This window comes from Phyllostomus hastatus, unplaced genomic scaffold (genome assembly GCF_019186645.2).
Source record: "Phyllostomus hastatus isolate PE091 unplaced genomic scaffold, TTU_PhHast_1.1 phas_contig_34, whole genome shotgun sequence".
NCBI lineage: Eukaryota > Metazoa > Chordata > Mammalia > Chiroptera > Phyllostomidae > Phyllostomus > Phyllostomus hastatus.
Window position 1 is genome coordinate 22,036,122 of NW_025333857.1, and position 15,610 is coordinate 22,051,731.

General features: G+C 37.3%; 1 protein-coding gene across 8 annotated transcripts in view; it reads left to right on the forward strand.

Moving 5' to 3' along the window:
• The window catches only part of PTPRD (protein tyrosine phosphatase receptor type D), a 514,409-nt gene that overhangs the window by 414,428 nt on the left and 84,371 nt on the right, over window positions 1-15,610 (forward strand). For all 8 annotated transcript variants that reach the window (XM_045840040.1, XM_045840041.1, XM_045840044.1 and 5 more), the window contains one exon: window positions 14,778-14,901. In XM_045840040.1, coding sequence (XP_045695996.1) covers window positions 14,778-14,901 — 124 coding nt within the window. The remainder of the gene's footprint in view (window positions 1-14,777; window positions 14,902-15,610) is intronic.

Genomic DNA, 15,610 nt, shown 5'->3' on the forward strand with positions numbered 1-15,610 from the left:
GCCATCTCGTTAGAGTATCGAAGCGTGCCCTCAAATTGGAGTAAGTGAGACTTACACTGTGTAATAAAGAACAGAGCTTATAATCTAATGTTTCTCTTCATATAAACAAGAGGTATTTTAAGTGATTTTAAATATATTTATTTTTCTTTTTAGCATAAAATTCTGCTTGTATATATTGAATGGCTTGATTGATAATACTTTCAATTTTGAAAACGGTAGTCAATTTTATAGTAACATTACTTATATATAAACATATACAGTTCCCCTAGGAAGGCTGTGTCTATTCATATTTTTCCAAAATTGGATCTGAGAAGAGATATTTGTATTCCTTTAACACACTTTAGGCTTTGTTCAACTTGTACAATTTTAATGAACTATATAGCTTAGCCCATGGGTGTTTCCAGTAGTTTGATAATCAGTGGAGATTGCTCTAACGTCAGTGAGTTCACAGCTATCATCATTGATGGGGACATATTCTGAAGAACACATCAGTCTGTTCCCTTCTGGTTCACAATCTTTGGATACATGTGAAGAAGACTCAGCATTCTAAATCACGAGGTGACAGTGTAATTTAAAAAACTCCCAATTTTCAAAACACTTCCACAGAAATTCAAACAAAAATCTGACATTGTTAAAATTATATCAAGATTTTTACTTGTGCCTGTACTGGCTTAGCCCACAGACTACAAATATGTATAGTAGACTGTATTTGTCCAGGAACTCACAACAGTGTTGGAAAGTTAAGAATTAGCAAACGGTACTAGAAATATCTGGGGGAAAACTTCGTAAGTGATATACAGTCTAGCCACTGTACTGTACACCTGAAACAAAGGCAAAATAATATTGAATGTAAACTAATTTAAAATTTTTTAAATAATCTAAGTGTTTTAGACAATTAAAAAAGAATCATCAAATGAAACAATAAGTTATAATAACAAACCCAAACAACATTAAAAGAAAAAAATGCTGCAAGGCTAAACGTAACTGTTGCCGAGTGGATGGCGCACTGGTTGGTGGGCTGCGTGTGAACGTGTGTGGTGGTGCTCCCCAGGGCTGGGGCAGTGGGGTTTGAGCTGAACCTCGAAAGGAAGGTAGGATTTTAAAAAAGCAAAAGGGCTAAGAAAGTGCTCTCCAGACAAGTGGTATTCCAATGTGGAAAATCAGAACTGAGAGCCTCTGACATGAACAAAGATAAACGGAGCCAAGCGTTGACTAGAAGTTAGGACCATCCCCTTGCACTGCATCGAGTCAGTACACATGTGTGTTGAGTTGGTGTGCACACTGAAGACCACAACACGGCAATTCTGACTTTAAAGAACTTCACGTCAGTACAGAAAACAAAATTATAAAACAATATGAGACCAATGTGGAGTCAGTGCTGTAGGAATTCGCAAACTAATTACCCAGAGAACTGGGTATGTTATTTCAAAGACAATGCCAGCAACTCTTTCAAGTTTTCGTGTTTACATGCCTTTGTGTTTGGATTCCAGTTACTGTCTCTGCTTTTGTCCTCATGCACACGACAGTTTATGAGCTTTCCACTGTGTTTTGTTTCATTGCTACTGCATCCTTTTAGTATAAATACGCTCTTTCAGTGGCAGCCTGCATTTTGAGCATGGAGCTGCCTCTCACAGTAGTTATCAGAATACTTGAGATGAGGATGGTAATGTAGGATGACAACCGCTATCACTCTGTGTGTGTGTTGAGTTCAGTAGGCTGGTTGTGAGGTGCGGCAATCCATTTCTTCATCGATGACAGATTGATTAAAGACAAGCTTTCAGGATTGTACTAGAAATCCTATTAATGTGCCTTCCATTGAGTGCCATTAGAACAGCCATTAAAACTGTTTGTGCAGACTTGTTATTCATGAGTTGATGGTCTCTCACTTTTCTCAGTATTTTTTGCCAAACTGCCATACCATTTGTTCCATTGTAGCTGTTCTTTTCCAAGGAACAAATGTCTATCAGCTTTCTCTCTTCGCACGATCTGTGGTATGTGTGTGAGTGAGAGAGACAGGGAGAGAGGGAAGGAGAGACAGTGGCAGTGAGAGAGATTTAAATCCTGTGTCTTTGTTTCTAATTATATAGGGTAAAGATTGTACTTAAGATGCCACTCTTTGTCAATTTGATGAGAATCATGTTCAAATCTAACAATATAGAAAGCTATATAGCAGGTCTTTCATCTTCAAAAAAATTTTAAGTGAAAAGTACTGTGAGATGAATTTATCATTAAAGCAAACTGACAGAGACATCTGGTGTTTAATCTTTTTTCTTACTTTCCACAGTTTTCAAATAAAGGATTGAACTTTATGATAGTAAATCTAGAGTTATAACTTACATGTATGCATTAGAGTGCAGTGGTTAAGAGCTCAGACTTCAAACGTCAGAAAACTGGACTCATATTTCAGCTTTACTACTTTGTAGACTATCTGGGTGACTTGTGGGAAGTGTCTTAACTCCTCAGCTAAGCCTCAGATTCTTTATTTGTAATATGGAGAAAACAGCAACTACCTAATTTTGTAGTAAGAATTACACTGAGGTTAAGCATGTAATGATGGTGTACTCACCATTACCATCAAAATCAAAAGTAATGCAACCCGATTCTCAGTACCATTCATTCTTCAGGTTAGAGGGAGAAAATCTAGTTTGCGTTTGTCTTTTCAGTGTGTATTTTGGTCATAAATCTGTATTGAATTTATCTCAATAAATGACCATAGAAGCCAGCTGAAAAACTTGACATGGATTTCACAGAATACCCCCAGGGTGCTGAGTCCTCTAACCGGCGTCCAGCATAGTGAGACGAAGTGAGATGTGCAGTTGTGAGAGTGTGCTGCCCCTCCCTTCTGCACCCCTCTCCCATTTTGGAAAGTAGTAAAATCTTCACAAATTGAAAAATGCAAGAATACAGATAACAGTGTTGAAATAATTATAGTTAAAAAATAAACTGAGGCATTATTTAAAATTGCACACCTTTCTTTCAACAAAAATCCATTAGAATCTGGCAGCACCAACTGGAAGAGGTTGGGAGCTCCCTGATGACAGGAGCCAGGTAGAAAAGACCGTGGCAGAGAAACTGTGGAAGCAAAGAAAAGACATTGTTTCACTGGCTGTAACTTAAGCCCAGTTGGCTGTTTATGATTGGTTGTCTTTGGATCTTGATTTATAGCCTCGGGGTATTTACAGTTACAGGCTTAGATTTTGGTTTTCTTATGAGACACTATAGCATTAGAGACACCTCAGTCTAAGGGCCTCCTTGCTTAATGAACATTATCAATACCCACATCCCAGAGATAAGCACTGGCAGCACTGATATATAACATTCTTGGAAATATGTATATGTGTACAAGTTTGTATATAGTTACATTTACAATACATTTATATACATGTATTATGTTTATATATGCATGCAGTGTGTGTATGTGTGTATATATACATTTTAACAATAGTACTGCTTTGTAATTTTGTTTTACTTCACAGAGGACATCTTTATGTCAGTAGATCCATAGCAGTTTCCATAGCTCCAAACTCTACATTATTTATCTAGTCTCCTCTCCTGTTAAGGCTGTTTCCTAATTTTTCCACTGTTATTAAATGAGTTACAATGACTATCCTATACACTTGTCCAGGAGAAAGATGTAGTTTTTCCTTTCAAAGCTTTCAGACAAGAGTTTAGTGCCTGAGAGTATGCCCGAAGTCTAACTCGAGGGAAATGATGAACTTGTGACCAGCTTCCTTTGACGAACGTGCCTATTGGGATGAACATGAGTTGGGGGGGATGGCAGAGGGACCCCAAGGCAGGCCTCCACACCATGAGAGTACCTGGATGAGGTCATTTTACTGCAGAGCTTCATCCTTGGTTTTGTAAACTTGACAAGTAACTGTGTCCTCACTCCCACTCACTGTGTGATCTTCACGGCCCCGTCAGTGAGCTGTGGTGACCGGGTGCTGCCCTCTTTCTGAGAAGACCAGAGCTCCCGATGGTAGTTTTTTATAAAGAAATGTTAATATATGTTGTAAGAGTGTAGAAGATACTATGTTTTTAAGACATGTGTGATAGTTGAATTGTGTAATACTCAAGCAATAAAAAAGTCTGTGGTTTCATTTCCAGAGCAACTAAAAAAGAAAGCAATCACAGCATAATTATACCTAATTTTTAATAATAATTTAACATAATTTTAATAATAGTTATTAATATAATATATAAAATATATTAGGCAAAAAAGAATAAAATTATTTCTGTGGAACAATTAATGTATCAAATCAGCTCTTTAACATTATTCTCCTCTTCACAATTGAACACATAAGCCATATGCACCCCTACCTCCCTCCATTCTCTACCAGGAAGAAGGAAAACAATTATAACCTGAATGGGCTGAATTGGTGGTTTAGTGGGTGCAGGGGATATGTGTGTTAAGATCACATGTTCTGCTCTCTTCCTTTTTCTCTCCTCTGTGCAGCTCCACAGAAAACTTGAACAAGGGTGAATCATGGGGTCAGGCCCGCCACTTTCTCTCATTCTGGCTTTCAGATTCCACTCTTGTATTAGCAGAGTACATAAGCAGAAGCAAGCCTCATTCTGCAAAAATTGCTCTCTTTACTTTTCCCCACCTACATGTCCAGGTGCAGATTGTGTAAGTGAGCGCAGTGTTTAGCAGAACCTGCCACCTGTCCATCTCTCTCCACGTACAGGTACCCACCTGGCTGGAATGGTCATGATACTGTATCAAGAAGCTCACTAATCCAAAGATACAGCTGTGGATGTGAGGAAGTTAAAGTCTGCTCTGACCTTACAATTTACTGCCCAAACTGGACACTTTGAGAGTGAAACGTGGTCCTTTAATAAGTAAACCGGAACAGCAGATGTAAACTGGGATATAAGCCACTCCCCGCCCCCCAGGTTAAAACCCAGCCTATAGCAGATTCTTTCTAGGCTTTTGATCCTTCCGTCTGATCTGGGCCCTTACACCCCCCCCCACACACCTCCCAACAAGGTGGCCTTGAACCCTTTGAGAAACACAATAGTTAAACCAAAAAATGAAGGAAGAAACACCATTGTATTAAAATTGTTAATTAATTGTACAAACACATACTACCATTAAGAAAATTTGCTAATATGGTCTACACAGAATTGTCAAACTGGCAAGCAGCCATTAAGTGTTACTTCAGCAGAGAGAGTGAATGTACAAAAGTCGGAAATCATGGTACAAAAGCTGTTATAGGTGTTCACTCAGAATAAATTTCAATGGGGCCAAAGTCAAGGATTTTTCTTCTCATGAAATCAGGTTACAGCCAAGTGTGAGCCTGGGAGCCATTCAGTTTATTTAAAATGGTTTTACAACACATATCTCTTGTCTCTTCTAATCTGTGTTTATTTTACAGTCGCATCTTCAAAGGGAGACTTATTTAACTATTTCTAAGGTTCTGGGATAAAAGCCATTGTGGCCATATGTCCTGCCTATAATGGATTTCAGTCACTTACTTGACAAATGCAATTTAAAATCAGCTGTACGCTAAACACTAAGTATACACCATCAGAAAAGTTACAATGCCTGTAGTGATATTCTCAGGCGATTCTATTTTTTCCCAAAGGGCTAATGTATAAAATTACCAGTGTACTGACATTTTTGTAATGTATCTTACCTGAAATAGTATTTAATTTTACATTATAAAACCAATATATGTTTTAAATGCAGCAGATTAATCTTTTAGTTTAGAAAGAAGTTGAACTCTAAAAGTCTAGATTGCGTTAATTTGTTCTAGCCTTTCTAGCTTGTTTGTAGATGAGAAAGAGAAGAAAATATCCATGACAAGTTAGATTTGAAATGGTCTGTGTCATCTCTGTGTGATTAGGCGCCCATATTCAGTACAGTGTGCTGTCACCTTGCCTGTAAGGGACAGCATTAACAAGGGGTTCCTGGTACGTGTACTGTGCCCAGAAGTCACAGATGGAACCTCAGGTGTTACAACTAGATCGTTGCACCAAATACATATGGAGATGGGATCAGGTGGGAGGATTTTTTAAGTGATTGTTTGGGATTTTCTGTATTCTATCACAGACTTGGGGGAGGCATCATATTTTCTCATTTCATTTCAGATGTAGAATCCTTAATTCTCTGAACCAGGAAAAAGATATGAAAAGCTTTGACTGAATATTAACAAATATGTATTTTATACATATTTCAATTTCAAAATATATTTGTTTTTCCTCTCATGTCTAAAAATAAACATGGGAGAAGAAACAAAAATTTAACAAAGAAACTTTTTATTAAATGGCAAGCAAGGCAATGCTGAAAGCCTAAAATATATTTGTCTACAGGATGCAAAATAAAATAACAGAGAAAAAATACAGTGTTTTTAAATTAAGTTAGAGATTTCCATATTTGATAAAGAAGAATTAATGTTATCAGTTAAATCTTAACCTTAATCAAACATTCAAGAACCCAGAGGATGACTTATCTGCCCTGTTTCCCTTACACAGTTGTTTATAAAGTGCTGCTGTAACATGGCTCACACAGTCACAAAACCAAGCTACTCATTCATTCATTACTTTTGAATCACCTTTTGTACACAATTTCTGAATGGTCAGTTCTTAGTATCAAATGTAATGGAGACAGTGAGAATTATATGCAGCTACTTGGGGGGGTTGCTTTTTTTTTTAAATTATTATTATATCTGCCAAAAGTACCTCTGCCGATTCGGAACCTGATGGACATATGGTTACATGTGGAAGGTGAATGTAGAAGGGCGGAAAGGGATTTCCTTTGCCTACATTAACTGGGCACTTGCCCCAATTTTATGCTTCAATGTCAAAGAAGATACAAGTAGCATCAGGGAGAAAGCAGACATTCCTTGGCCAAGATTGTCTTCAGATATTCTTATGCAAGTCAGTGAGTAGAGGCAGAAGAAAGTAAAATATCTATTATTCTTTTAGTGATAACAATGTATCAGGTGTTTTAACCATATTATTTCTCTTAATACTTTTGGACCTATACAAATGAAGAATAAATACATTCATCTTGTCACTTAGGTGCCAAAACTAGTGCCCTGCTATTCATGAGAAAGGAAAGATGTCATTGTGAATTATTCAGTGAAATGTTGCAAATCGATTGCATAATAGATATTTTCATTTGTTACCTATACATAATTCTTTTAATAAACATTCCAATTACTTTCTACCAATTCAGCCAACTTCTTCTTTTCAGTCAGAGCACTTTAATAGATTTCTAATAACATTTTTTTGCCTAAACTGCCTGGAAAAATTAGAATTCCTTTCACTTTTCCAAATAACATCAGAAATCCTAGTCTATGCATTACATTTGTAGAGTGATTCTCCACAAAGCACTAGTGTTTCAGAACATCAACTACAATTCTATCTATCCATTACTTATACACTTTAATTTGATGCAGAAGATGAATAGTTGAAACTAAAACATTAGGATTAAAGCAATCACTGCCATCATTCCTCCAGAACCACTGCCTTTGGAAACGAGAAAGGCCTGTTTTACATTTAGTAGCATCCACGAAAATGTTGGAGCACATTAAAAGAACGGGTTACTGAAAAATCTGTGGACTTCTAAATCTTCAGATCTTAAAGTTTTATCTTCTGTTTTTTGAACTCTTATTTGAAAGGATCTTGCAAAGATCATCTTTTTCACAGTCACACACATGAAGCGGTGAAATAGCGTCTCTGCATTCTAGAGATCAGGTGTCCTATGAGTTGAAAAGAATCCAATGTTTATTGTTGAGTTGTTATTGTTTTTATCATCTTGAATCCACAGTAAGTTAGGATAAGTTAAATGTACTTCTAGGAGTAAGTCTATCCTTAGAAAAATAAGCTAACTCATCCTTAGTGCCAAGATACAATTTAAAAGAGAATGTTTATCAAAGGGTTGTAAGGAGTATTTACTCACCTCTTGTGTATAGTTTCTCCTATTTGGTTCTCTACGTATCAATTCTGATAATGTAAGTAAATAAATTATTGCTTTAGGTACTTTCCTGTGTTACATAATATGTTATAATAAGAATTTCATATCAAACCATTAGACAACATGTAAATTTGATGCAGTTTTTTCACTTGTAAATTATACCATCTTTCTACTATTAAAGGGAGAGAACTGCCCTGTCCACTTATTAGTTAACATTGAGAATCTTGAAAAGTCTCTATTCTAGTCCTTCATATTCTAACGGTGACCTGCATGAGACATGTTTTTATACAGAAAGATTTAGGAGGTGTTGATGACGCGTTGGATAAAAGGCAGATAAGAGAAAATAAGGGCACAAACCTGACACTGGAATGGCCTTAATAGGAAAAAGAAACACAGAGCAAACAGTCGCACATCACAGACCCGCCAGAGCTACCCAGGGGCAGAGAGAAAGCCAGCCCCCTGGGCTCCGACCCAGACTCTGCTCATCCACATACTTTCCACCCCTTCCTCGCATTCCAGTTTTTAAAGCATCATCGGATTCAACTGAACTCATGCGCTTCTCTTTGAAGAAAGTACTCATTATGCCAATTGCAGGCTTCTGCTAATTGTGTAAAATATAGCTCTTCCCAACTATGCAAACGTGGCTCTTTTTCAAACAGATACATATTAATTTACCATTTCAAACTGGGAGAGAGAGAGAGAATATGAACAAATGACAATGAAAAAAGTCTCCGTTGCAGAAATACAAACTCAATGGCAGATTTCTGTCCTAAACCTCAGAAAGGACTTTGGAAATTTTGAGGGGAAACCACTCTAAGGGCAAAATGAACCTACTGCTGGGGAACTGTGTTGAAAGAGAGTATTTCTCTGGAGGATAAGGTCATCAAAAGTTCAGTTCCCTGTAAAAAGGATGGTTAGTCTGACCAACAGTTTGGCTAGTCAAGTCGCTGGTCTCTTCCTTCCATATAATTACATTTCTGTTAGTTGTTTTAAAACACACAAAAACAGGATGCCTCTCTTTTGGTGGTTTCTCTTTGATGAGTTCCTAAAGGGAATATTTTGAGGTTTTTCTCTTGGTGGAATGAAAGGAAGTAGAATACAGAGCAATGGTGTTGTGTGATGCTGTACACATGTGAATTACATACTCAGGGCAGAGAATTTGAGACTCTGTAGAACCATAGTTAAAGGGCTTTGCTGTAAAATGATGACTTGAGCTTTATCGAAAAGGTCACTCATATCAGGATTTAATTTTCTTTAATAACTATAAATTGATGTGCAAATTTGTAAACATTCTCTTATTTTGAATTTATGGAGATTTCCCCCGCCCCCAGTCTTCCTTGCGTTGTTCCAAGAGAACAATTGAAAGTTATGTGTGAAACATCAAGGAATCATCTCAAATTTGGCCACAGAGGAAGCATAGCATGGCGAGTAAGCACTTAGACCTGGGGAACAGAATGCCTGGTCCCCCAACCTGGCTTCTCCACTAGTAGCTTTTGATCATGAGAGAGTCGTTTAAACTTCTCTGCACCTCAGTTTCCTAATCTATAGAACTGTGATATGAATGGTCACTACTTCTAAGGATTCTGTAAGATAAAAATGAGTAAATGCGTGTGAAGCAAAAAACCAAAACAAACCCCCCAAAACAGTAAATGTTACATAAGTATTAGTTATCATAATATTGTAATTATTGGATGTAAATATTTATATTTTAAATATTTTTATCAAGAATGCAATGAAAGATTATAAATCCTTCAGTTATATGTGCAGCATTTTCTTCCACTTACCTGTTTGATGACAAAGTTCTAGTTGATTTAAAAAAATAGAACTTTCAAATTGTCACATTAAAGGCTGCATAAATACAGAGTATTTGACATTAACAAGTGTCTACTTGAGGTTTTCCCTTTCTTCTTTAACTCATGGTGGGGGTGGTTTCTATTTGGTCATTTTTCTCTGTAAGGCAAAGCTATTAAGCTGAAGATCTGCTGTTAACATTAGAATGATTTGGTCAACAGCTTTAGGAAGAGGGGCAGGTGTGTGTGTCAAGTGCCAAGTGGACAAGTGAGAGGATAGGAAAGCAAGTTACATGCATTGGCATCTTGGTCAAGTTTTAGATGCTATGTGGTGCTCATCTAGTACCTGCCTTTCTAGGCTCTCGTTGATTAACTGGAGAAAGGTAAACCTGACAAATAGCATTCTTGTTTATGAATTCTGTGACAATGTAATATATAAATTTCATATAGGTTTTTAAAATATTTATTTTTAGACAGTGGGGGAGAGAGGAAGAGAGGGAGAAAACCATCAATGTTTGGCTGCCTCTCTCCTGCCCCCTACTGGAGACCTGGCCCACAACCCAGGCATGTGCCCTGGCAGGGGATCGAACCAGCAACTCTTTGGTTTGTAGGCCAGCGCTCAATCCACTGAGCTGCACCAGCCAGGGCTCATATAGTTTGTTTGGGTTTTTTTTAGCAAAACAATTATTAGCAACTTCTGCTTGAAAAATATCTAGTTTGCTTTACTCCCAACTTGTAAAGTTCCCTCAGTGGAGGGTAACGAAGACCTGGCTGAGATTTCACTCTAGGACTTTGGATTAAGTACTGGGAAGGAGGGAATATCCTCCCGAAAGTTGTTGGGATAAACGGAGCCAGAAGGATGAGCAGAGATACCTGAAAGTCAAGCTTGGGCAAACCAAATACTAACAGCAGGAAGATGTTAACCCCATTAGGAATAAGGGGCTTATTTCAAAAAAAAAATGTTTAATAATGTCAGGCTTGCCTCATTTAACTTTATAATAGGAAAGTACATAGTCATAATGGGCTGGCCAGAAATATAATGTTGAAGTGCAAATCAACTTCTCTATCACTCAAGACCCGTGTTGCTCCTTCTCCATGTTGGTCCTTTTGTTCTTCCTTAAGAGGATCTCAGGGAAGGAGAAAAAGAAGTAAAGCAACTGTGTCATCACTGGCACTCAGGAAAGCCTAGAGGGTGGGTTTTGAGCAGAATTGTATTCATCCATGATACCTTTGCCTCGTTAACATGCACAGTTGAACTTTGATTTTCCTCAACCAGTTGTTTTTTTCCTGAATATAAAAGATCTTATGCTTTTCCTACAAGTAGTTATTTTTTCTTTACTGAGTTTGCTCCTCTCAGCATTCTGACAAGTTCCAAAATAATGACCTGTGCTGTGTATTGTTAAATGTTCAGTCAGATGGATAGATACAGATGGATGAGTATGTGTTGCACAAAGACCAGTCAGCATTATTTAATCAATGTTTGTTTGATCCCTGTAAAACAAGTATAAATGTAAGCTGCATCCCATCTGCTTTATCATCCATGTGAAGCCAACCTCATTTTTAAAACTTGATTTCTTATGTAATCTCCCCAGAATGACACAGGATGATCAGTGGGGAAGAATACCATTCAGGCCGGTGAGATAAAGGATAGTTATATTTAGGTGTATTTCATATGTTGGGCTTCTTCATTTTGCAGTGACCCTTTCAATAGTTAAGTAGCATTATGGCTTAGTAATTACCAGCTATTAATCATCATCTGGGCTTTGAAATCACGCAGCCCTGGGTTTGAGGATAAATGTACGATTCTAGATGTGTGAGCAAATTACCACCAAATAGCATGGTGCCTGCCACAGAGAAGGCCGTAAGATTTATCGAATTAATCTGTATTTACTTCATTTCCTTGTCTGCAAAATGGAGAAAACAACAACACCTACCTCATACCTTTTGTGAAAATTAAACACTCTACTACACGTAAAGCATAATGACCTAGCAGCTATGACTGTTAAGTATCCTGTTATTTACAGGTCTTCTTCTCATGGGTCATATTTTAAGTATATTAACATACATGATATACAGCTAATGTTTCCATTACCAGTTTCTAAACTGTTAGCCTAAAATGAAAAAGCCAAAATGAGAGGCAACAAGCATTTATTCGGGATGAAAGAATTAGAATTTTGGTAGCATAGAGGCAGGCAGAAACTAAGAAAGTGTCCCAATTACAGTGGGAAGGCTAGGGCTTTTTATGAGGAAAGGAAAGGAATAATTACCAGAAAAGAAGAAAGAATTCCTGCTGGTATTAACAAGCTGAGCCACTCTCGGCTGTACACGATGGGTTACTAATTCTGTCTTCTCTCAGGGTCCATAATCACTGGTCCTTGTGATCAGTATGTCTGCTTTCCTGCTAACCTTACAAACACTGGTTTGCATAATAGTTGTGGTTGAGACTGGTCCAAAGGTTTAGCAAACAGTGTGTACAAGGCGGCTCCTCTGCAATGGCTGTCCTGGCTCTATTCTAAAATGGCTCCTCTTATGTCAACTTTCACAAACTCTCCAGTATCGGCAGGCATCAAATTATGGTAGTGGTTGAGAATACACAGCAAGAGCAGAAATGGACTTGAGTTAACAGTGTCTTTGAGTTGACAGATGCAGTTTCATCAGTCTGATTACATTTACAGCACTTAACACATCTGTGAGTGATCAGAGCCTGAGTGAGACGTCCGTCAGAGAGAGCAACATCGCCCACCAATGGACTGGACTTCAGTGAGCTTAGGAACTCCTTGGGATATTTTAGAAAATAAGGTGTAAGAAGCCTAAGTACTGTGTAATTAATGCCCATCAGTGTGATATCAGTGGTAGTGGAAATTCCAGGATCTCGTATTTTATTACTAAGCCATATGATAACGAGTGTTCAAGTACTGAAGTGAGGACACTGTACAATGCAGTTTCCATAATGTGTTCTCTGGCTCCCAGGTTGTATGGAGGAATTACTCCATGATTTCTCTTTATGAACTTTTCTCAATAATATGTATTGGTTCAATTCACCTAAAAAATGTTGTCAAACCATTTCTTGAGCCATCTTTGTAGATGCAAAGATAACTAAAAATCTACGGGTAAGGCTGTTGCTGAGGACTTCAGAATTTAGGCTGTAGGTTATCCAAAGCCAGTGGATGTTCTTAAACAGGGACCTAACCTGCTTGAAGTTGTGCTTAAAAAAGACTACTTTGGTGTGAAGAATGGGTTGGAATGAGTGTTTAGAGGAGAGATTCCATTCGGACACCAGGTACTGAAGGACTGGAGTTAGGGAGTGGCAGTGGGGTGACGTAGTTGGGACTGATTTGAGACAGGTTTTAAGTCAGGTCTTGGTCACAGAATGGAGCTGTTTTGTGTGAGAGTTCAAGGTTGACCTGAAGGCTTCCACACAGACATTTGAATTATTCTGCTCCCTTTAGCTCATGGAATACTTGGAGAGTATATTCTGTATAGGAGATGATGAGTTTCCTTGGAAGAACCAACTAGAAAGACCCCTAATTACACAATTCTTTAGTCTCTAAGGCATTGGTAATTATTTTGTCGAATACTGTTTAATGATCAACTAGTTTATATATAAATCAGCATAGGCTAAGAAAGGAAAAGGGGTTTAAATTCTTAGAAAATTAGAGGCTGCAGTCTATACTGCTGAGAATTTCAGTATGTTCTGAGGCTATTCATGACTGTTAGTAGGCTTGAATTTTTATCCTGGTGAGTTTTATTATCATGCTGAAATCTATTCCTTTAACACAAAATATATACATCTTCAATATTATAACAGCCTTTGGATATGTCTTAATTTCCAGTTCTATATATACACACAAAAAAAGGAAAATACCCAGTATCAAAATTACTGCTAAGAATTCTATTAACATAACATAGTACCTTTACTTTTTAAAAAACTTCACCTGTACATAAACCTAATTTATCATTAGTTATTTCTGAAAACTTGATTTTGATAATTTAAAATCATGTTTATGTAATTACTGAACTCATATTTCCATATATCATGAAATTACAAGTATTAAAAAAGTCAGTATCCTATGATAAAAGAAAAGGTGATTTGATTTCCATAACATTACAGAAAATTAAAAAGTCTCCCAGAGTTTTATAATCACAGCCTGGGTTCAGTCTTTCCTGATTTTACTTTAACTATAAAAATATACATATTATTTTATATCTGCAATATTTATTTTAGATTATTGGATAACTTTGGTTGAACTAAGGCATCAAGGAAAGGCATTAAAAACAGGAACAAATAAGTTTAAAATAAAGAATAAAATTAAGCAAACTTTGTAAACATGATAAAATATGAGGATAAATAGAAAACATAATAGAAATAGAAAAGCAATTAGATCCTATCTGCATTGGGTCATAAATTAATACTCTAAGATGATTATTACATTTCTCTGACTTCCCTTCTTGACTGTATTTCATGACTTTGAACTGTACAGATTTCCTTGTGTCCTGGTCTTGGTGGATACGGCAAAACAAATAGTTGTAAGCTGCCACCACAATGTAAGGCTGCAAGGGAAGAACAGGAAAACCTATGCCTGGTGAAGCCAGTGAAAAGCCAGTCGATGTAAGAATCGAGGTTAGGCTCAGATAGGGAAGAATAAGGGAGAGTAAAGGTAAAATAATGTTCACAGAACTAGACAGAATATTGAACCGAGGTAACATGTAAACTCCAGCAGCGGAGAAGCAAATGGAAAAGTAAAATAATAATAATAATAATAATAATAATAATAATAATAATAATAATAATAAAGGTTTTTCTTTTCTGCATTAACAGAACATCTTTATTGATTTTCTTGTTCATTTGAGTCAGTGTTGGTGACTATCTCTGCTTTTTACTGCGATTAATCATTTCATGTTTTTCCAGTTACATTAGTGTTTGATCCTTCACAGCTAGGATCTTCTTGATGAAGTACAGCTTCAGAGTTTTCTTTTTAAATCATGTTTGTTACTTGTGATAAATGCCTATAATCCACTGTTATTCAGTATTGATTTTGAACATGTGCTGTTTTTCTTTCAAGTCTATTGACCCTGGCCAGCAGTTCACATGGGAACATTCGAATCTGGAAGTAAACAAACCAAAGAACAGATATGCCAATGTGATCGCATATGACCATTCCAGGGTTCTCCTGTCAGCAATAGAAGGTAAGGAAATACTGACATTATTTATACCTGGGTTTTCGTGGGTTTAACTATGTGCATGAAAATATAGTTTGAGCTAGGCATGAGCCATATATGAAAATAGTTATTTAAGATTTAGCAATTGTTTCTTCTCATTTTTTCTTTCCCATAAAAATAAACACAGGCACACAGTAGCCTACCCTACCCCCCACCAACCATCATATAACATTAAAACATCCCTTATTACCTTTTGCCTCTACCCCTTGATGAAAGACTTGATAAACTGCACTGTACAGTAGCAGTCCCCAACCCTTTTCCTTTCTGACACCAGGGACAGGTTTCCTGGGAGCCTGGAGAGGGATGGTGGGGCTGGGCGGACTGGAAGCAGAGCTCACGTGAGCTTCACTTGGGCCAGGTTCCTAACAGGCAGGTCTGTGCTGGGGGTTGGGTACTCCTGCTGTAAGGGGAGCAGTTTGAGTTTGCCCGCTTACTGGTGGTTACTGATGGTTATGAATAAAAAAGTGATTTCTAGAAGATGCCCACTAACTGTTACTTTAAAATGATCAAGCGAGTTGTTTGTGAGTCTGGATAGCCACCAGGGACAGTCTAAAGGTTAGGGGTTGGTGATGTGGGGATTGATACAAATTAAGTACATTGGAAAATCCGCTCCATCTAATTTGTGGACCTCTTGGCTATCTCTCTCACAGTTAAACTAAGGAGTACATTCCAAAGG